Source organism: Phalangium opilio, unplaced genomic scaffold (assembly GCF_054372755.1).
Source record: "Phalangium opilio isolate 3A_F unplaced genomic scaffold, DU_Popi_V2 ptg000537l_1, whole genome shotgun sequence".
Lineage (NCBI taxonomy): Eukaryota > Metazoa > Arthropoda > Arachnida > Opiliones > Phalangiidae > Phalangium > Phalangium opilio.
The window spans coordinates 2,857,382-2,880,800 of NW_028324243.1; the positions used below are offsets into that span (position 1 = coordinate 2,857,382).

A 23,419-nucleotide genomic window follows, 5' to 3' on the forward strand; every position below is an offset into this window, starting at 1 on the left:
CGGTTAGGTAGGGTCGTGCCGGACGAAATTGTAAAGGACGCTCCCTCTATCTCAAAAATAGAAGCTAGTTCTCATTCAAATAAAATGGCGCTACGCGGCAGCACTTAGCAATCGCCTACGGAATGGTAGGGGCGTGCGCGAGGTACACTGGGAGAGATATGGTGCCGCAGGTCGCCCATCATCATTTCCAATCCATCTGACTCCCTTATCCCTGCGTAAACCCCAAACAATGAAATGTGTCAACCGAGGAAAATAACTAACGAAAATGTCAGTTGAAAAAGATTCCTCAGCCAATAAAATGAGGCGGCTGAGAATGAATCCTGAATTTCGAATGAAAGAGAATGAACGAAAACGGTTACTATACGCCGCTAAGAAAAAGGCTTTGATGAAGTTTCTAGCAGTGAATACGACGAACCAGCAAATTTGCACTTCGAAAAATGCCAATGACGCGTCGAACAGTTTGCCTGAGGTTAAAATAGAAGATCGAGATGGTAGTCACTCGAATTGCACTTGGAGACAGGGGCGCCGATCGCTATTTTTCCCAGGGGGGGGGGCTGGGGCCCGAGGCAACACCAGGAAGCTCAGCCAAAATTTTTAATTCCCTATGAATTATGATTTTATAGGAGAAAAATTGTGTTTTTATACTAAATATAGTACTAAAATTATCATAGGTTATTCTATTTTCGCTTAAGCTGTGTAGAAAAATCTAAAAAAAAATATTCGGATTTTACTTTGAAACTAGTATGGACAAAAAATCCAGAGCGAGCGAAGCGAGCTCCGCAATTTCGCTGTCTATAAATTTGATCTCGATGAATGCGCTTAATTTTGATAAACTTGGCGCTTAATTATACGAAAACTTCGACTAAGTCGAGAGCATAGATTGTATTAGAACCATTCATGGAATTATAAGATAATATAGGACAGGTTCAAATAGGTAGCATTTTATAGTGATTATAGGGCCGCTGGGCTCCCTGAAACACTCAAAGAGTCCGTTTGGTATTACCAGCCCCACGAATCTATGGAAAGCCATTCGTGTCACATGCAAAGAGGACAGAGAAACGCGCTTTATAAAATCCGCCGAAAAATGGGAAACAACAAATATTATTATATTATTATTTTTTCGCGTTAATATTTAAAGACACGCCCTCCAGATTTCCGATATATGATTCGCTGAAATATTTTTAGCGGAAATATTCGTGGATTTGATTGTTTTGAAAATTTTAACACGACCGAAAATTTTTGTCGCGTTGAATTTAAATTCAAACGCATTGATTTGAGTTGCCTGAAAACATTCAGCACCTACGTTCTGATTATAATCTTGCTACTTCCATATTAAGTAGAAAATGTTTAATAGGAATCGTATATAGTAAAATAGACAAAAATAATTCCATTATTTCAACAAGAAAAGGCCATAATTATTTTCCTTATACTGTCAAAAAAGGGAGCGTGGGGGACCAGTCTCGGTCAACTCACAGTGTCACCCAAATTTAACGAGGCTTCCCAGAGGGGGCTGAGCCCCCTCTGATTTTTCCCAGTGGGGGCTCGGGCCCCCACTGCCCCCACATGATCGGCGCCCCTGCTAGGGTAGTATTCTGGCTTAACAAAAAAAAAAAAAAAAACGTGATTTTTGTATATGTTTTGTTTTCTGTATGCCATTTTGGCCATTTTTTTTGGTTGCCTTCCCCAAAGTGGGCAGGTTCCCCTGTCCCCATTGTAGTATTTGTTCCCATTACTCTTAGATTTCTCTCTCTAATTAATAACTCTCTATACTTTTATTAAGATTCTTTATTTAGTTAAAAACATTACTGTCACACTCAAGCTCGAGTCCAAGACTGTCGTTTTCTGATCCCGATTCCCCCACCCTCTTTTGTTTACATGAATCGGTTCAGTTCAGTTCTAAATAATTATATCCGGTGCCAGATCCCAGAATCCCACATCTCCCCTTCCCCGACTCCTCCAACGACAAACCAACATTAATTAAATTAAAATATTTTTTTTTCTATAATTGTACATATACTAAATATCACGACTTTATACAAGCTAAAATTTTCTATTCCTATTCCAATGATATCTTTATGGTTTAGTTATTGTTCGCCTTGGTCTGTTTGGCAAAGTGTTTACGGTGTTGGGTTTTGTATTTTTATACATTTGGTCCGGTTCCCCGCAACGTCTCCTTCATCGGATATGAGTGACTCATATGATAGGTCGGGTTCCATTTGTTCCAGTGCTTCTTGTGGTTCCTCTACAACTTTAAGTTCATCTTCATTATGGTCGAGATCGGGCGGTTTAAGTGGTTCTTCTGTTCTTCTCTTATTTGCAGGATTTTGGACTATTCCAGCTTGGCTGGGTGGCGCTGACAAATGTGTCGGCGTACCCGGTTTATCTAGGATGCTGTGTACATTTTGTGTGTTTCTTGCGAGCTCTCTCCTCACTATTCCTAGTGAGGTACATATTTTGAGGCCTAGGATGGTTAGTGCTGGTATTTTGACAATGTAGAATGTTGTATACACGTAATTCTCTCTAAATCTACACCGTAGCCGACATTCTCCGAACAGTTTTAATTCTTCTCCCGAGTAGGTTCTGATCTTAGCTGTAGTTGCCAGTATGGGTGCTCTGTCCCGCTCCGGTATCCTTAAATATGTATGATAAGACATTACATTTGCTTGAGCCCCCGTATCAATCTTCATGGGAAGACGTTCCGTTTCAATTTGGATTTCTTCGATCCATTCGTCTAATTCATTATTGTCCGGGATATCGATATTAACTTTTAAAAGTGTTCCTAGGAAGAGAGCCTCGTCTTCCACATTAGTGTTTAATTTCATTTTCCAGTCTTGTGTTGAAGAAGTCGAGAGTTCATAGCTAGGACCGCCGGGGTAGGTGTCACCCGCGATTCTCCCTTCTATTGGTACTTCTTGTCCTACTTCCCCCTGATTTTGCCACTGATTATTTGTAAATTGCATTTGCTCTTGGGTCTCCTCCGGTGTGTCTTCTTGTACCAGAAAGTGTACCGATGGAGATGGCGGGCACATTCTGCTGTAGTGGCCCAATTTACCACAATTATGACATGGTCTACCTTGGGCTGGGCAGAATTGGTGAGAGTGTATTGTGCCGCAGTTAGTACAGCCTTGTATTGTGCCACAGTTATTACAGCCTTGTCTATTATCTTGTTGAGTTGAAAGCCCTCTTCCAATTTCTGTATGCCTTGTCCATGCAGTATTAGGCCTAATTTGAGGCGAATATCCTCGCGATCTTCCACTCTGTACAAAATATGGTGTTGACTGGAATCTAGCTGATTGGTGGTACTGCTGTCTTGGCCCTTGTCCTCTAAACCGAACCGTGTGCATGTAACTCTGACTTGGGTGCCCTTGTTGGTTATGTATGGCGTAGATTACCGGTGTATCCTGTCCATTAACTTGCTGCAAGCCCTTCTTTGAAGATTCCGCTGTTTTACAGATCGAAATTGCCTTTGGTAAGTCTAAATCGTCCGTGTCAAGCAGTTTCTCCCTTACTGTTTGATCTGTAATTCCCAATATTATGCGGTCCATTATCAAACCTTCTTTTAGAGTTCCGAATTCGCAGTTAGCCGCTTTAGTCCTTAGGCTAGTAACATACTCATCGATGGATTGGCTTGGTTCTTGATTCGTTTTATAAAATAAATGTCTTTTTACGGTGAGGCTCATATACGGTTTATAATGGCCGTCGAACGCAGTTAGAACTTCTACTAATGTCGGATTGGTATCGGTCTCAATATACGCAAAGGAGTTGTACAACTCGATTCCTATGTCCCCGATAGTATGGAGTAAAATCGCACGCTGCTGAGCAACTGGTTTAGTATCGAGCCCTATAGCCGCTGCATAGTACTGGAATCGCTGTTTCCAACGGCGCCATTCTTGGGCCGGATTATCTTCAGGCGCAAAAGTATGTGGTGGTTGGTAGACAGTTGCCATCATTATTATCGACGTCCGCCGTATGAACAACAGTAATCTGATTCCAACAAGTTCTTTGGATTCCAAAATCCTCACGTTGACTTCTTAAGCCTCGGTCTGTAGGCGTATTCTTCAAATTATTCTCACTTTACACGGGGTTTTTATGACGGGGTTGTTAGGCACTTCTGACACCATGTAGTATTTGTTCCCATTACTCTTAGATTTCTCTCTCTAATTAATAACTCTCTATACTTTTATTAAGATTCTTTATTTAGTTAAAAACATTACTGTCACACTCAAGCTCGAGTCCAAGACTGTCGTTTTCTGATCCCGATTCCCCCACCCTCTTTTGTTTACATGAATCGGTTCAGTTCAGTTCTAAATAATTATATCCGGTGCCAGATCCCAGAATCCCACACCCATCAGGACCTAATAAATATGTTTCCTTAACTCCCTATCTGTGGTCCACCCGAGTTTTTGAATTTGGTTCCCGGGCTTTGGGTGGGGCTTCCCTCCCCGAAATTTCTTTTCAGGTACTCCCAGCGGCTTTACACTGCTGTTTCCCCGTCACCCGGGGCCGCTGCTTCTTTCTTGCAGAGGGGGAGGATGTAACGGGGAGCCCGTTACCAGGATTCACCACCAGATGGAGCAAGCTACACCAATACCAGAGTTCCCCGCTAGACGGCCCAGAAAGCTGAACCTTGGACCTGTCGTCTGCTCGCCCCCGGATTGGCTGATCCCAGGAGGCCCGAGGGGATATAATTCAAAGGTAGCCCGGGAATCAGGGCAGTTGGACGAGTACCGGGATCAAGACCAGTTAATGATGTTTATTAGATTAATTAACTTTATTTACTTGTTTAAATGTTATCTAACGGATTGTAATGTATATTAATGTTAAACTAACGGATTGTAAATATAAATTAACCGGTTTTCTATATTAATAAATATATTGAATTAAGATAAATTACGTAGTCGTGTGTTTTCGGGAATCAGCGATAGCGCGCGATTTCAAAAGCAATTGCACTTTGAGAAGTGACACGTCCAATAGTTTGCCTGACGCTAAATTAGAAAATCAAGATACAACTCAATCAGATTGCACTTAAAGAAGTGATACTTCGAGTCAATTGCCGAATGTTACCTTACAAGATAAAGAGACTAATGAAAGCAATTGCACTTTGAGAAGTGACACGACCAATAGTTTGCCTGACGTTAATTCACAAGGTCAAGATGCTAATCAGATACACGCTCGTAAGTCAAAGGGACAGCGTGATGCTGACCGTCGAAGAGAAAGACGACGTAATAACCCTAATTATCGTGAAATGGAAAAGCTGCGTGACTGACTCGAAGAATACGTAGGGAGAAACGGCGCAGTGACCCTAGTTATTTTAATATGGAACAGCTGCATGACAACTTAAGTCGAAAACGTCGGTGTTGTGTTATCTGCACATTAATAACACGACTGATTAAAACGTAACAAGATCAACTTTATTAAGTGTTCGTCGTAACATATTTACGGCTCGGGCGATAACTAACTAGCCCCTCGTTAGCTCGTATACTTATATAGGCCTGCACAATGTACAAGGTCCAATTCAATCATTTAAGACAATTCAGTTCAGTTCAGTATCTACATTATACAACATCCTTTCTCTTAAGTTAATTTATATATCGTCAGGATTTTATCTATATCATAAATTAAGCTTGAGGACCTTTTTCACCGCTCGGCCACTCTTTGTTCTTATTGCTGGTGAGCTGTCAATGATTGCGGTTGGAGGTGATGATTCTGACTGGTTGCTGCTGGATGATGATTCTGACTGGTTGCTGCTGGATGATGATTCTGACTGGTTGCTGCTGGATTCTGTTGCTGTCGACAGTTGTGGATCAGGAGTACCAGAGTTGATTGGCATTGACGGTTGTAATGCGGAGTCTGACTGTTGTGGCTCAGCAGTATCAGAGTCGATTGGCCTTGATGGTTGTGATGGCTCAGGTGCATGAATACTGAAGCGCCTTGACGTTGATAGTTGTGGCTCGTAGCTATTGGACTCTATGGAATTTGACGGCATTGCTATCAAGTGATACCTATTTCTTCGGATTACGCCCCGAGGGGTATCCAAGATATATGATCTTGGTTCTTCTGCGTGATACTTGACCGTTCCTTGAGTCTTGAGATCAGTTATCCACACACTTTCTCCCCTTGAGAGTACGGATAATTCTTTGGCTTTATGACGGTTATCATAATTATCCTTCAATTTCCTCTGGCGGGTTTCCTCCCTTTGTCGGACTATGTCGTACGGCGGAATACTAGGTATCAGATCCCTAGAAGTTGTTGGCAAGGTGGAGCGAAGTTTTCGTAACATCAAGAGCTCCGCAGGAGTATAACCGTTAGCCAAAGGCGTTGATCTAGAAGACAAAATGGCGCGACACGGATCTTCGCCTTTCTTGAGTGTTTGCTTAACGACTTTAACGGCCGCTTCGACAAAACCGTTGCTTTGTGGAAATCTTGGACTTGAGGTTACGTGTGTGAAACCGTAAGTTTTGGCGAACTCTCGGAATTCTGAAGTAATGGTCTTCTGAAATTGCGGTCCATTGTCACTTTTCACTACTTCCGGAATTCCGTGTGTCGCAAAGATTTTCTTGATGGCGTTGATTACCGTTTTGGTGCTCATGTCGCTCAATTGCTTTATCTCAAAATATCTGGAGTAAAAGTCGGTTACAAGTAAATACCATTTTCCTTGCAAATAGAATAGGTCCATCGCGAGTATCTTCCATGGACGATCTGGAAATGTACTGGGACGCAGCGGTTCGTGAGGGTTGCTCGATTCCTTGATACATGTTATACAACTCTTGACCTTGTCCTCAATATCCTTAGAGATCCCAGGCCACCAGACAGCGGACTTCGCTCGTGCTCGGCATTTAGTAATGCCCTGATGACCTTCGTGTATTTTCTCGAGAATATCCCTTCGAACGGTATCGGGTATCAGAATCCTTGGGCCTTTCATGAGTAAACCCTGTTGAATTGTTATCTCGTCGCGGAACGGAAGATATTTTCGGAGAGTTTGATGGACATCCTTTGGTATCGGCCAACCAACTTGAATATATTGTCGAAGTTTCTTGCAGGTCTCATCTTCCTGTTGCGCAATCCATATCTCTGATAAACGGACGTCTGATACTGGTATGCTTGAGGTGACCAATTGCACATGAGCTATGACCTCGTCTTCAAGCTCGGTGGCTCCCACATCTGGCAACGGACGTCGAGATAGGGTGTCTGCGATTATTAGTTGTTTGCCGGGAATGTAGCTGACTTCATAATCATATCGCATCAGACGGATTCTTAGGCGTTGCAAGCGAGGAGATAAGTCATCAAGTGGCTTTGTTTGCATAATGGCAACCAAAGGTTTATGATCGGTCTCTATGTCAACTTTTACCCCGACATTGTAGTCCTTGAATCTCTCACAAGCCCAAACCATGGCTAACGCTTCCTTCTCAATTTGTGCGTATCTTTTCTCCGCCTGACTTAATGTCTTTGATCCATACGCAACTACCCTGAGAGAGCCGTCGGGCTGTTGTTGACGTAATACGGCTCCAATGCCGAACGATGATGAATCAGCAGAAAGAACGGATCTGTTCTTAGGATCAAACGGGGCCAATACCGGCATTGATGAGAGGATTCGTTGAAGTTTGGTGAAAGCGTCTTGCTGAACGTCCGACCACTGCCACTGATTTTTGCTGCTCAGCAAAGAGTTTAGCGGTTGCGCGATCTCTGCCATGTTTGGAATAAATTTTCCTAGGTAATTAGCCATACCAAGAAATCTTCGTAGTTGCGTTGCGTCTTCCGGTGGCTTCATTCGTGTGATGGCTTTTATTTTGTCGTCATCCGGCTTAATGCCCTCTTCATCAATCGTGTGACCCAGAAATTTGACTCTTGTGACAGAAAATTCACATTTCTCGAGGTTGAGTGTCACACCCGCCTTTTCCAGATTGCGTAACGTATGTCTAAGGCGAGCGTCATGGTCGTCTTGATCCGTTCCATATACTAATATGTCATCTTGGAGGTTCACATTTCCAGAAACCCCTTCAAGTGCATGGCTGATTTGACGCTGGAAGTGCTCTGACGCTGAACTGAGGCCAAATGGTAGTCGATTAAAATAAAAACGTCCAAATGGTGTGATAAAAGTGGTGAGCGGTGCAGATTTCTTATCCAATGGGATTTGCCAATATCCGCTATTTGCGTCCAACTTCGAAAAAATCTTGGCTCCCGCCAACTGACCCAAGACGTGATCCACTGCTGGCATTTGATACCGTTCCCGGCGGATATATTTGTTCAAATGAGTGAAGTCCACGCAGATACGTAAACTTGGTGTTTCCACGTCGTTAAGACTCGTCTCTGAATCTTTCCGGAACCCTTTTGGTTTGTTCTTCAGCACAATAACCATGGGGGCACACCAATCAGTGGGCTCTTCGATTAATGATATGACGCCACGTGCGACCATCCTGTCTAACTCTGCCTTGGTTTCTGTTAAGAGAGCTATAGGAACTCTTCTTGGTGTGGACAACGCAAAAGGCTTGGCATTAGGATCCAATCGAATTGTATAGGGTGTTTTCATCTTGCCCAGGCGTCCGAATAGATCTGGAAACTCTTCACGTGGATTTATTGATGTTCAAGGTGCAATTTCTTCAACCATTTTTACTAATGATAAGTCTTCACTGTCGGCTAGGCCCAATAGCGGTATTTGAAGGTTCTGAATGACATAAAGATAGGAGTCTGTCGTGATGTCCTTGTATCGAAGCTTGGCCTTGATTTTCCCCGTCGTTGTTAGTCGAATTTTTCCTGGACCATATAACAACTTGTCCGAGGTGAGCAATTGGTGGTTCCTCAGCGTGGACTCGTACAGCTCCATGGGAATGGCGCTAACTTCAGCACCAGTGTCGACTTTGAATTCAATTAACCTCCCGTTGATTTCTATTGGGACCATCCATTTTATCTTACGTTCGCTTGATACTGGCAAAAGGTCAATTTCTTCCATAAGAGTATACTTCCTGAGAACAACGTCCTGATCCAGCTTCTGGTCCTTGTTACTGTTTGCCTTCATTGCCGTGATGGACCCCACATAGAAAGAATCGGCCTCTACCTCATGAATTTGCGACCCTCGACGGCATACCTTTGAATAATGGCCGATGTCGTTGCATGTATAACATTTAGCACTCCTGGCAGGGCATTTGTCTCTTGGATGGTTGTCCTCTTCTCCACAACGATGGCAACTTGATGCTCGGTTATATGAAAACCCCCTGTTTGCTTTCTTAAAGGGGCCGTTCGGACCGTTGGACAAACGACGATCTTCCTCGTAGAGCTTAGCATAGCGGGTGGGTAAAAAAGGAGAGGGGGTCGGACAGCCCCTTTAACTTGGGACGTATTCTTGAAACGTGATCGTTGGATATGTGGTGCGAATGTTCGGCGGTCGCGACTTCTCAGTTGGTCAACTTGACGGGTTTCAGTTACCGTCGATCCATTTAACTCCAGCTGTTCCCGTCGTCTGTCTTCTGCGCTCCGAACTCTCTGGATAGCTTGTTCCAACGATAGATGTTCATCATCTTGCAACCTCTCCGACAGGGCTTTGTTAGAAATGCCCACCACTATACGGTCACGAATTAATTCATCCTTAAGAGCGCCGTAGTTGCAATGTTCTGCCATGGCATATACTGATGTAATGAACTCGTCCGCGGACTCGCCCTCCTTTTGAAAGCGTGTGTTGAATTTGGCCCGCTCATAAATAGTATTCCGACGAATAATAAAATGGCTTTCAAACTTGTTAAGGACCACTTGAAAGTCTGTCTGTGCCGCGGCAGCAAGACTGAAGGAACTGAATATGTCATCTGCTTTATCTCCCATGAGGTAGATGAGTGCGTTGACCTGTTCTTCGTCGTCTTTAGCGCTGAGGCCGGACGCTTTCCGAAAGCGCTCAAAGCGCCGTTTCCATGATGGCCAGTCATTCGGACACGCGAAGTTAAATGGCTCAGGAGGAGTGACTTGGAAAGCAACTGCCAAAACGCTCGGTACCGCTGGTTGAGCCATGAAAGTTGCAATTGGCTGGGTTGAACACGACTCGGGATAGAATATGCGCGACTGTGAGAAAAAATTTCACGACACGGGCAAAACCACACTAAGCCTCGGTCAAGCGGAACGCGACGCGGCGAAATACGCGAAACACGAACGCAGGGCACGAAAGGAAAAAATAAAACGTACTTAGAACCCGGTCGAACTAACTTCTGACACCATGTTGTGTTATCTGCACATTAATAACACGACTGATTAAAACGTAACAAGATCAACTTTATTAAGTGTTCGTCGTAACATATTTACAGCTCGGGCGATAACTAACTAGCCCCTCGTTAGCTCGTATACTTATATAGGCCTGCACAATGTACAAGACAATTCAGTTCAGTTCAGTATCTACATTATACAACAGTCGGCGACAAAACCAAATGTAACGAGAGAGAACAAGCTGCTGAAAGATTACGTTGTCAACGTTACATTTAAATATGTTAGGACTAGAGGTGTGGGAGTCCAAGTGCGAGACGTGGAAAACTGGACTCGCAGAGTCATCGAGTCCAATTTTCCAGTACTCGCGAGTTGTCGAGTCCAATTTTCCAGTACTCGCGAGTCCTCGAGTCCAATTTTCCAGTACTCGCGAGTCCTCGAGTCCAATTTTCCAGTACTCGCGAGACCACGAGTCCCATTTTCCAGTACTCGCGAGTCCTCGAGTCCCATTTTCCAGTACTCGCGAGACCACGAGTCCCATTTTCCAGTACTCGCGAGTCCTCGAGTCCAATTTTCCAGTACTCGCGAGTCCTCGAGTCCAATTTTCCAGTACTCGCGAGTTCTCGAGTCCAATTTTCCCGTACTCGCGAGTTCTCGAGTCCAATTTTCCCGTACTCGCGAGTTCTCGAGTCCAATTTTCCAGTACTCGCGAGTTCTCCAGTCCAATTTTCCAGTACTCGCGAGTTCTCGAGTCCACTTTTCCAGTACTCGCGAGTTCTCGAGTCCATTTTTCCAGTTCTAGCGAGTCCTCCAAAAACTCAAAAATTGTTAATCGAGTCCAATGCGAGTCCAAAAATTTTTACTGAGTCTTATGAGTCTAAATTAAAAATAGTCACTTATTTACTTACGATCGTATAGCTTGCTTTAGTTGACCCCTCGCGAAGAAGAAATACACTTGCCCAACCAAAATAGTTACCCATTTAAGTACCCTATCATACTTAATCACTTTTTAATTTAAACTTCGTTATTTCCAATCAATCAAGGGTTTTATTTTAGGTTATTATTATTTTAGGTGCCTCTGACTTATTTCAAATAATTCTTACACAAGCCGATGCCACTTTACAGCCCCTTTAAACGTAATATTCAAATTTAAAAACTCTGATTTAGCATGAGACATCAAAATTTCCTATTTCCAAATGTGATTTATTTTGATTTATTTTGGTGTACGCTCATGATAAAAATTACTTGTTGACGCGTTTCAGAGATGGCGCTGTGTGTTACCTGAGAACGATTGAAATATACTAGCTGAACCATTGAAAGTTGTTATTTTTCTATTTCACTTAGATCTGGGACTAATTACCTCTCCGTGTGACGTAGTCCAGGAGAGGTTCTGTAACGGCCGTGTCTGTCTGTGTGTCTGTCTGTGTGTGTGTCTGTCTGTCCGTTGTTACACCCACGTGACCGCGTTCGCAGTTTGCGTATCGGAGCAAACGTGTTCGCCATTTCCGAACTGCTTTCACAGTCACGGAAATGGCTCCTCTACTTGAGTTCTCACACCACCATCTTCTGGTGTCCATCCCACACGGACACCAGTCTGTTCTTACTGACTTCTAATCACCCACCACCATCTTCTGTTCTTTGTCAATCCCACATTGACACCAGTCTGCACTTACACTGTCTTCTAACACCACCACCATTTTCTGTTCTTTGTCAATCCCACATTGACACCAGTCTGCACTTACACTGGCTTCTAACACCACCATCCACTGGTCTTCCGTCTATTCCACATAGACACCAATCTGTATCATTGGCTTCTACTCCATTATCATCGTTTGGTTTTAGGATATACGCGGCGATCAGCTAGGGTTACGAGAAACGTCTAGCCTCCCTAAGGTGGGATCGCCACCAAAGGTTTTCGCAATTGCGCTTTTTCCTTATTATTATAATGGAAACGAATCGTATATATACCCCAAATTTGAAAAAAGCGGGCAAGAGGGGTACCCTTCACTTTAAACGTCAATATTAGCGAAGTTTGAGAAGATAATAGGTATAACTTTATTTTAAACGATTTAACTATTATTAATGTTAATTATTGAAGATTAAAATAATTAAAAATAATTATATTTATTTAAATATTAAAGATAAACCTCTCGTGCAAAGAGAGAGATTATCATTGCCTCCTATATCTACCAAGGCCCGTGCATGCGATATATTTCCTTCATTGCCTCCTATATCTATCAATGCCCGTGCATTGTGATATATTTCATTCATTGCATAAACATAAGCGAGATTGTTTTGGGAAAAAAATACTGCTTCCACTAATGGGTTTATACTCCTTGTTACTGTTGTATAGAGTAATCATGAGAAAAGCTTTAAAAATGACGAGAGGATAGACCTTTTTTATCCTCATTCAAAAATATTTTTTGGTGCCAAGATTGCTTTAAAAAATCCAAACGGTTAGGCATTGGTAAAAAAGACAAATGATATTTTTCAAATCTAATGAGATAACGCCCACCTAGTTGAAAATTGCCGTTTTTTTACCGCGGGAGCCATTCTTAATGAGAATTTCGATGCTAGTAGGTTGTCAATTAAACTACCGGTATATTATTGTTGTTGGAAATTGGATATTAAGTCAAATTAAGTGGTTGTAAAGAGCCAGCAGGTTTTTGCCACTTCTTTTTGTGAGTATTTGATTTTTATATGTAAAATGGAGGAAGATAATGTTGAGAGTAAGGATGAAATGCGGAAGCGCAAAGCGCGGGAAAGGATGAGGGCAAAAAGGTCGACGTTTTCATTGGAGACTTAAGGTTATATAATCTTCTCGACACGGAGAGGTAATATTTTGGTTTTCCCGACTTGTTTAGTACTATAAATAGTAAAACCAATTAATTTTATGGACCCTTTAATTTTAGTACAATATTTCAAGTTCTACTATTTTCTTTTTGTTGCTTGCCCCCCCCCCCCTCAACCAAAATTTTCAAATCAACAGTAAACTCAATTTGTTAAAGAAAAGAATTAATATTCAAGAATTAATAATTTTGATCAAATTAACGCGTTAAAGGCGACTAATTCGGTGGTTATTTTTTAAATTAAAATTTTAGTGTGAAAATAATTAAACGCGACGCTAGTAGCTAGAAAAAATGGAGCTTAGTAATTTAAGAAACTTTTAGAGACGTTTTAATTTGTCGGATATTTAGAATAGAATATTGTAAAAGACATTGATAAAACGATAATAGATCATACGGAAAATTATAAAAGAAAACTAAAAAAAAAGCTATGCACATTTAAGTAAATCTATTTCGCAACTGCCCATTCATGCATTGGTAAAACCAAAAGTGAATAGGCTACTACGTACAGAAAGTGAAGAACTTCCGCGTTGTTATTTCTCTCGCTCTCTTAACCGTCCCCGCCTAAGCGGAAAACCACAGTAACGCGGCGGCGAATCACTTGTACCTTTGTATCCCTACCTCTTGAAGTTATAGTTCCTGGTACACGTGACTATTAGACCGAGTGGGGAAACGTAAAGCCCCACCCATTGACATGCGCGGTAACCACTGGATGTTTTACTTCCAACAGCAACACGTAGATGGCGGGAAAAATCTATCCTTTGGCGCGAAATTGAAATGGCTGAAATTGCTTCGTTTAAGAACATTGGCTTTGCTATAGATAATGTCACAAGTAGAATAATCTTACACCAAGTTCCTATGTAAGATTTTTTGGCGTAGCCTCTGTGTCTGAAAGTTCTGACGTTAAGCTTTTTAAAGTGCCCAACGGAGCTCGCGTGAATGGAGAGATAAAATTTCTAAAATATCGGCCACGACCGAGAACGAGCTTTCGAAGCAGCGCTCCACAGCGGTGGAGAGTGAAGTAAAACAGGCGGGGTTAATTTTTCTATCCGAGTAAGTTCAAGCATGGAGGGTTCATCCAAGTGCACGGTGTTTGCGTTTTTTATGGCGTGTGGTGTGCAAACGTTTTTAGAGAAAGCCGACGGAATTATATTTTTCTGGCGCGGAAATACTCTGAGTTTGTTTTGAGAGCCTTATATCCATTTCTAAATTAATACATTTACACCTAACTTGCTCCGCCATAACGTAAACTCCGATCGCCTTAGATCTACGCGAGCGGATCTACGTCTCTCTATTGGCCGAAAAGCTCATCACAAGCGTACCCAACCTCCCATCGAAAAATTGAAGTTTCGTACATTTTTTAAGGGGGGTGGAATTTTTTTAGCGAGACCCAGCTTTCCGCGGCTGATGTTAGTTGGCGCCCAGAAAAAATGTTAGTAGAGAAAAACTTTGGGTGTTCAACTACCATTTACTCTACAGTAAATACATTCGGCCTAGCCTTGGGATATCACGTTTTAGGAACACTCGAGATGAGACGTTCGTTAGAGATAACCTGACACACATTACCCTCATTCCTAGGCTGGAAAGCTATGTCCTTTGGATCATCTCCTTTTGATAATGTTAGTTCAAATCTTAATAAAAAGATGAATATTCGTGGTATTTTATAGATTTTAAAAAATATTTCTCGCCATGTTTTAAACAACATACACATTGTTTATTGCTAAACAATATAAGTTAATATTTTTAAGTCCATAAGTTTTTTATTGTTATTGTATAATTATGGGAATAAGTTGTCTTTAGGATTTAAATTTATTATTTCTTAAATAAATATGAGTTGTAAATGTCCAATCCCGAGTTGCAGAAACACAGAAATGGATGTATATTTCCCAAATAATCTCAACGTTAGGAAACAATGTTTAAATATATCGGTGGACCAAGCAATGATGCCTTAAAAGGATAATACCAGCACTTCCTTCTTTTGAAAGATAATGTTTTGTTCTATCAATGAAAGACTAATAGCTTACTAATAGCCACTTCGTTTGCATTATCATTTTTCTCTGAATTGCTTAGGTAGAAATAATAAAGAAACTCTCAAATGCAGTTCCTTCAATTGAAGCCCCAAAACCAACTGATGCATTCACAATATCTGTCTGAGATGAATAAAAGAATGAATAGAAGAAATGTATAACAAGTTTGGATTTAATAACATCTCTTGCTCGTTTGCAATCAGGATTGTTTTTATTATTTATTGAGGTTAATTCCAGGATGAGGAGAGACGTTTTTGTAAAGTGCTTCGCTTGAAGTTAATTGAATTGGCCAAAAACGTAAGTAATTGCAATTATGAAATAGAATGAATGTGTGTTAACCTTACTTTGCTTGGGCAAAATTAATGCAAAGTTAAGACCATAACGAAACAAGTCATTATCGTCATTATTTACATTTGTGGGAGCTAAATTGACTCCAAGAGCCGCTCTTTACAAAGACTACTCTCCTCATCCTGCAATTAACTGCAAACGTTCACAGAAAAATGATCCTTCAAACAAATTAGCTATTAGAAAACTGTTAGTCTTTTATTGAAAAAAAAAAGACATGAACTTGCAAAGACGCAAAGGCAGGTATTTTCCAATCAAGGCATCATCGCTCGGTCTACCAATAATTTAAAGTATTTTTCATAACCTCAGGATTAATAATAATAAATGTAAACACTTTATTGTTTAGTAATAAATAATGTGTACGTGGTAGGAAATATACATATAACACAAATATTCACCGTTTCATTATGATTTGAACTAACGTTACCTATAGCAACACCAATGATCTATAACTAAGCATTTTAAATTTCGCGCCAAAAAGTAGATTTGTTCGCCATCTACGTGTTGCTGTTGGAAGTAAAACATCCAGTGGTTATCGCGCATGTCAATGGGCGGGGCTTTAAATTTCCTCACTCGTACTACTTTCGGTGATGTAATTGCTTTGAAGCACGATTGGCTGCTCTAAACGGAGGGAAGTTCGAATACCACCAATCTGGTTTGACTTTATCTTTTACGCGTCGTCTGCTCAAGAGTTTTCATTAAAACCACAGGAAAAGGCGCTACAGACTTCAATTTCTACACTTTCTGTACGTAGTAGCCTATTCACTTTTGGTAAAACGAATTTATTAGACAAATAAAATAACGTTTTTATTTTGTCTTCCGCAATCGTCTATCGATGCAAAAAAATGGTTTGATCGAATGAAAAAGTGTTTCATTTCTACTTAAAAACAAGATGGCCCCGGCCAGATTACACTTTTGCGCGCCCTCTAGTGACTAGAATTAGTATTACTATATTCATTGACCCCGACAAATTTATAATTTTCAGGTTTTTTTCCATTGTTTATAAAATAGCATTCCGATTATGAATAAAACCAATCTAGTAAGAATTTGGTTTACAGTTTAATTAAATAAGTAATTAACTGTAGTGTTCAAGTCTTGGTGGATTAATTAGGCTAGATATACTAATCAATATCCAAGATTTATTCTACCATATGATTATGGTCATTCGTTACATTGGGTGGCAAGGATGCCGCTTGAGTGCGGATAAAGAAGTGAGGAGTGTTCTCTCCTATACGCGATGTACGAGGTTACCTCCCATTTTTAAAATGTGAGTAGTTTTTGGTAATCGCCATCTAGTGAGCGAATTCTGTACTTTGATTTTATTCCGTATTTTAAAAATGGCCGCGGACAACAACAATCTTTATGACACAGAGTTAACCCTTTGTCAGGTCCCGAATGAAGTTTGCAAACCCACGATCTCCACTCCCTTAAATCCCTATCACTACTTTTACAGCCAAGAACGGAACATGTTCTACCCCAGCTTGCCATTTTTATTTTTCAAAACTTACTAATTACCAATGAGAATTAAAAAATATGTTCAAATCATCGGATTCACCGAGCCAAAGGATTTCAGACGATGGTTTTGAACTTCCTGCTTTTGAACGCTAGATGGCTTTAAACACCGACGTTTAAAGAGACAAAAATACCGAATTTTACGCTTTACTTCGACGCTAGATGGCGGTATCAAAAACTACTAAGACGCAATGGCAGCCCACCTTTAATTTGCCTGGTAAACGACGTATATCTCATGCTTAGAAAATGGGGGTTACAATCAATCATATCTGAGGATGGGGCGCCATCTAGGTTGTGTTTGGAATAGGCGGGAATTACGAATATAGCAATACTCTCCCGTGAGATTAAAACCCAGTGACTGTATGAGTCTTAAGATAATGTGAGGGTTTAACAATAAAATTCGAAGATCATTGGCAACTTGTAATATTGCGCTATGCATTTGTAACAGTTTGGTTGAGCTAAATGAGGTAGATTGTAATTCAGATTTAACTTTGTTTAAGTCACTATTTTATACTGTCCTTTATGAGGTTATTGTTATTGTGGTGAAAAGTTTGTTTAAAGTCATTATTTATACTGTCCTTTATGAGGTTATTGTTATTATGGTGAAAAGTTTGTTTAAACTCATTATTTATACTGTCCTTCATGAGGTTATTGTTATTATGGTGAAAACTTGGTTTAGCTGCTGTCTCATAGGTTGAGCCTTTCAGGCGCTCGTCTGTTTCGGAGTGGGTTGCGGCGAATTGGTGTCGCGGATGTGGTGGTGGTCCTTGGGACCAGTGACCCTCGCATTAATTATTATTTTACCGGTCCCACTATAAATTAAATTTCTAAAATGGTGAGAATAAAAAGCACGTAAAGACACAAAAGTAAAGAAGCTGAAAATTGTAATTGAATTTGAATTTTTTACTGTAGGAAAAAGTAGCATATAACAATCCATAACAGTTAACTTTTATTTCTTATCACAATTTTTCAACTAGTTGCCACTAAATATCAATCAACATGTCTAATGATATTTGAAGTTCTTAATCCTTTTCTGAACTAGCCTTATTCCTTATTGCATTTTCCATAAATTCAGCGGCAATATCTTCTCTCGCTATCAGTAAGCCAGATCAAAATCTTGTAATGTGACCATGCACTACTGAGAAATACGACTACTGACAACTAGTACTGGCTATGGTCTAGACTGTCGACTACAAGAGACTCATTCTAGAGTATAGACGCTAGACAAGATCAATAGTCAATAGAATACAAAACTTTTGTAGGGAAGTTGTAGCCAAGGAGTACTAACTACCTAGGAGTAGAATTGGTAGAAAATGTGTTGAGCTAGAAAAATTCTAAAATGGAACCCCGAATTTATAAACTGGTCCCACCGTCTATTTTTTCCAAAAACCCTAATTAATAAAGTGCTCCCTGATACCACTGACCCCAACTTTTGGAATAAATAAACTGGTCCGAGCAATTAATAAACTGGTTTGGGACTTGTAAACCTGTCTTATTTCCTACCCTGTAGTGACGAGCCCATGATGTAAACAATAAAGATGGCCGCGAGCTACGAGGTTTAAGCCTCGGTCTTTAGTGTATCGGGGAGACGGGGGACTCGGGGTCCGAGTAACGGGAGTTTCTGAAGCGTTTGCAAATCTTATTTAAATTTATATTTTTATTATTATGTAACCGATTTATATTACTGAACGAATTGTACCTTATACTGTAGCAGACCTTGTTAGTTAGGCGAAGGTTTTTCAACTGTTGCTGATATTTAACTAGTTATCCCACCGCATGGATATTTTAAAATCCTTTCCTAACATTCGAATAAGGTACACACTTCGGCGTATGAGCCTGAGGTTAGGAAAAAACATTGCTTTGATGACGATGGCCTAGGTTGCCAAACTAACAAAAAACTCTTGGCAACAGAGCTGCCAGAATACAAAGTTTAAGGAAGACAAAATAGTGAAATTTTGCTAGTCCATTCTTAAACAAAATTGTATGTTCTTTCTGGACTGGTACAGTTTTACTACCCCCATAATAGGAAAGGCCTATTAATAATTATCTTAATGTTCTTTTTATTAATGAGCTTAAGTTGTAAATTGTCCATGCCTTTTAATAATTATCTTAATGTTCTTTTTATTGATGATTGTTTATGCCTATTAATATTTATCTTAATGTTCTTTTTATTGATGAGCTTAAGTTGTAAATTTTTAATTTGATACTTTCAAAGTAACGTTAATTAAACCTTCAATACCTTGATTTAAATTTTAATTTATAATCCTTATTTAATTTAAGGATGATGTCAGTTTGTAAGTCTCGTTAATTTAATTCCCCCTTTCCCACAGAGAGGGTCTGAAAATTTAAATCACTTGGCAGAGACTGGAGATCTTCAACATTCAGTGACAGACTCTGAATCTCAATGGGCATTTAAAAAACTGTATAAATTTAAATTGAAATTCCAAATTATAATTAAATACTTTTTGTTTGATATGTTGATATTAACGTAATCAATCCTTGAAAACTCTATTGGTACTATCAACACCATCGTTAAATTTATTACTTAAATAATATAATTTTTTTTAAATATAATAATCAAATTAGCGACTTATAATTAGTTAACTTTAAATGAGTATGTTTCACTGATTAAAATTACATTTCTAAAAATTGTTAGGTTGATAGCACTTTCATGTTTCATGTAGAAATTTCATATTTCCGTGGATGGAGAGATGAACACGTTGATTCCGTTTGTCGTTGATTGAAATTAGATTCATTTTGATCATAAACTTCATTTTATATTTTGAGTTGTTGATTTTATGAGATTGTTGATTTTATTTTTATAATTATCACTTACGTAACTGTTATTAGTAGATGAACCCAGCGAGAGCGGAAACTGCCAAAATGATTAGTTAATTTTGCAAAGAATCTGCAATTTAATTCTGCAAAAATCTACCTATTATTTTATGTCAGTTCCGTTAAGTGATCATTTAATTTTAAACTTGCCAAACAAATAGTGAGCAATGGTACCTCCGTCCCAAACTAGTTATAGTTTTAAAACGCTGACTCGAGTTTCATTTTGTTAATACATTTAATTTTATTAGTAAATCAACCTGCCTAACTTTTAAGCAGACGAGTCTTAAAAAACGATATCATTGGTGAAATTAGAAAACTCTCTCTGCTTAGCGCGCCTTCTGTCGGGGAGAACCTTAATTTCTTTTTTGATTAATATGATAATATTAATTGTAATGTTTAAGTTCCCAAGTAGAAATCTAATCTTGCCTAGGATTAAAAAGATATATAATAATTATAAATTGCAAAAAAAAAATTGCAAGCAACTGTCCCTCCTCCTCTAGCGCGATACAATATATATTCGACAGCATCCAGTGGCGGGCGTCGGGGAGGTGGGGGGTCCATATCTAAAGCCAGACAGTTGCACAGTTCTCTCTCTCTCGTCTCCCGCTAAACCCACGCAGTAAGTGCGGGCGTCGGGGAGGTGGGGGGGGGGGTCCATATCCTAACTCTCTCTTTCTTCTCTTCAGTATAATTTAACTCGCTCTGTAATACAACCAAGCGTGGCTTCGTGGTAGAGCGCGCGGTCGGGCGACTTCACTGGCGTCTCGTATGGATCAGGACATTGCGGGTTCGAGGCCCGGCGCCGACAGAAAAATAATTTCAATTGAAATTAAATACGTTACGCCACCTATGAGGTGTGAGGTGAACTACGGGTGAATTTCGAGTCGAAAATTCGCGGGAAATTTGAAATTCAAAAGTTTATTTATGACGAAACTTATTATGCGGTTACACCAAATCCAGCCAGCCGTCCAGCCAACAGAGGTCAGAACAATACTTTCGCTGCTCTAAAGAGCGCAAAAGTAAAAACTGAAAATAGCGTGTATTAACTTGACTGTACAGAAAAACAAACTCAGTAAATAATTTTCTTTCACATTGTGTTTCATTTCATTTTGATGCATCTATTTTCTTTTCTTACGCTTGGTTTTCACTGTTTGAAAGGAAAGCGTTGGCCAATAGGAATCAACGAATGCGTGACGTTATAGTAAAAATAAATATTTATTTTTGGTTTTGGTAAACTTTTGACATGTTTTATTCGACGCCATTTTTTAATTGAAGGCGTTTGTGTTGTAGAGTCAACTAATTTGTTTGGTTTAATCTTATTTATATGATAAAGCGATAGTTTTTACAAAGACAATGAAGTCTTCGAAAATCGATAGGTTTCTATTGGTGCATTTTCAACATAAACTTTAAGCCTTGGTCTCCACATGGATTAACTAACGCTAAGGATTGTTCACTAACAGTGTTTCCCATGTAATACTGTCGCCAACTACATGTTGCGAATCATTCCTTGATTGGACCAAAACGGGTGTAGATCTAGCGCCATCTCTAGGCAACATAAATCGGTTTTGTGGATTTTAAAGATGGCGGCTTCTAATTTAGGCTGGATTTTAATTTTGACGTCATAAGACACGTGATATTTGGTCAAATTTTCATATAACTTCCTGTTAGGGAATGTAACTGCGGCTAGGAGGCGTTTGGAACACGCATGCTTTATCTTTTAGGGGGAGCAAACAATCCCTAGCGTTTGTTAATCCATGGTCTCCACGAGTCCGCGCTCTTCGTATTTCAAGTTTCACTACGGTTTGCCGCCGTTTTATATGCAGCATTGTTTTTACCGCATTCGTGAATTTTGGTCGGTGAAAACCTGGCTTTTCGACTGCCACGAAACATAACGCTGTCAATTATTAAAGCGTGCGGAATTTACCAATATTTAAATGTGTTCAAAAATGGACGCGTAGTTTTTCGAAAAGTGCGCGAACAATCTAGTGCCGAACTTGCAGGGGTAAAATGTATTTACTATCGAACCCTGTAGAACTTCTACCTGCAATACACCGGTGTACGAAACCTACAAATATTAGGAATGTAGAAGCTTGTGAGTTTGGATGTTTATTAAGCAATCCCGATTTAACGACTGAATGCAGGGTTCATATAACTTTTGGAAAACCCATTTCCCTGTGTTTTCCACTTTTTTCCCATATATTTCCCTGTGTTTTCCAGGGTTTTTTCCATACAGTTCCTATGTTTTTCCATAAACTTCCTTGAGTTTCCCACGTGATTTAACAAACGCCACTAAACTAATGGCCGCGCAGAAATCCACGTTTTTAAGACTAATTAAACGCTAATAATTTTTTTTAATATTTTTGCTTTTATACATAGATAAAGGCCGTTCTTTTAAGGTATGATGGTATGTTACCTACTTTTCCTTTAAAAGATTCACCTTGAGGGGTGCGAGATATTTTACTTTCCTTCTAACTTCATTAGTTAATTTAAGTATGAAGGAGTTGTCTCTCTTAAATGAGATTAGGTTCATTGGAAAGATAAATTTAATTAGATTAATTATTGTAAATTTTAAAAGATTTCACCGTGAGGGGACGATATATACCCTTTTTTTTTTACTACCTCTCCCATGTATTTCGGGTTTTTCAACTTTTTCTCCATATTTCATTAAATTTAATTTGTTATGTTAAATTTTTCTTTATAAATTTCTCAATGCATTTTTCAGTTTAAGCCGTTGAGTTCTTAAAGCAAACATTTTTTATTAGTCTGGAAGCAATTTTGACAATTTTCCCGTCGCGAGTCCAGCAAAATATTTGGTACTACTTTCTGTTCATATCGTCTGCTACGTTCTGGCAAATCGACGGCGGTAGTAAAACCTCTAACGCATAAACACCAAACAATCAAATGTGTCAACCGAGGAAAATAACTAAAGTCTAACTAAAATGTCAGTTGAAAAACATTCCTCAACCCATAAAATGAGGCGGCTGAGAATGAATCCAGAATTTCGAAAGAAAGAGAATGAACGAAAACGGTTACTATACGCCGCTAAGAAAAAGGCTTTGATGAAGTTTGTAGCAATGAATACGACGAACCAGCAAATTTGCACTTCGAAAAATGTCAATGATACGTCGAACAGTTTGCCTGAGGTTAAAATAGAAGATCGAGACGGTAGTCAGTCGAATTGCACTTGGAGAAGTGACACGTCAGCCTCATTTAGTTTGCCTGACGTTAAATTAGAAAATCAAGGTGCAACTCAATCAAATTGCACTTGGACAAGTGATACTTCGAGTCAATTGCCGAATGTTACCTTACAAGACAAAGAGACTAATGAAAGAAATTGCACTTTGAGAAGTGACACGTCCAATAGTTTGCCTAACGTTAATTTACAAGGTCAAGATGCTAATCAGATACACGCTCGTAAGTCTAAGGGACAACGTGACGCTGAACGTCGAAGAGAAAGACGGCGTAATGACCCTAATTATCGTGAAATGGAAAAGCTGCGTGACAACATGACTCGAAGAATACGTAGGGAGAAACGGCGCAGTGACCCTAGTTATTTTAATATGGAACAGCTGCATGACAACTTAAGTCGAAAACGGCGGCGACAAAACCAAATGTAACGAGAGAGAACAAGCTGCTGAAAGATTACGTTGTCAACGTTTGCATTTAAATATGTTA

At 39.8% G+C, this 23,419-nt stretch overlaps 3 protein-coding genes across 3 annotated transcripts; all 3 read right to left on the reverse strand.

The window, feature by feature from the left end:
* Nucleotides 1-1,724: 1,724 nt before the first annotated feature.
* On the reverse strand, nt 1,725-4,329 carry LOC149588833 (uncharacterized). Its single transcript, XM_089862241.1, has 2 exons — nt 4,179-4,329; nt 1,725-4,111 (listed from the first exon to the last, which is right to left on the reverse strand). The coding sequence occupies exon 2, from the start codon at nt 3,948-3,950 to the stop codon at nt 2,118-2,120; it is 1,833 nt and encodes a 610-aa protein (XP_089718367.1). The 5' UTR covers nt 3,951-4,111; nt 4,179-4,329; the 3' UTR covers nt 1,725-2,117.
* A 4,252-nt stretch (nt 4,330-8,581) lies between these two features.
* LOC149588834 (uncharacterized) lies at nt 8,582-9,155 on the reverse strand. Its single transcript, XM_089862257.1, has one exon. It carries the CDS (start codon nt 9,011-9,013, stop codon nt 8,582-8,584), a length of 432 nt encoding a protein of 143 aa, XP_089718383.1. The 5' UTR covers nt 9,014-9,155.
* LOC149588835 (uncharacterized) lies at nt 9,049-13,118 on the reverse strand. The gene has a single exon (XM_089862246.1). The coding sequence runs from the start codon at nt 9,991-9,993 to the stop codon at nt 9,049-9,051; it is 945 nt and encodes a 314-aa protein (XP_089718372.1). The 5' UTR covers nt 9,994-13,118.
* Between the last annotated feature and the right edge of the window lie 10,301 nt (nt 13,119-23,419).

Coding starts and splice junctions, on each gene's coding strand:
- LOC149588833 (XM_089862241.1), bottom strand. CDS start 3,950: ATGATGGCAACTGTCTACCAACCACCACATACTTTTGCGCCTGAAGAT.
- LOC149588834 (XM_089862257.1), bottom strand. CDS start 9,013: ATGAAGGCAAACAGTAACAAGGACCAGAAGCTGGATCAGGACGTTGTT.
- LOC149588835 (XM_089862246.1), bottom strand. CDS start 9,993: ATGGCTCAACCAGCGGTACCGAGCGTTTTGGCAGTTGCTTTCCAAGTC.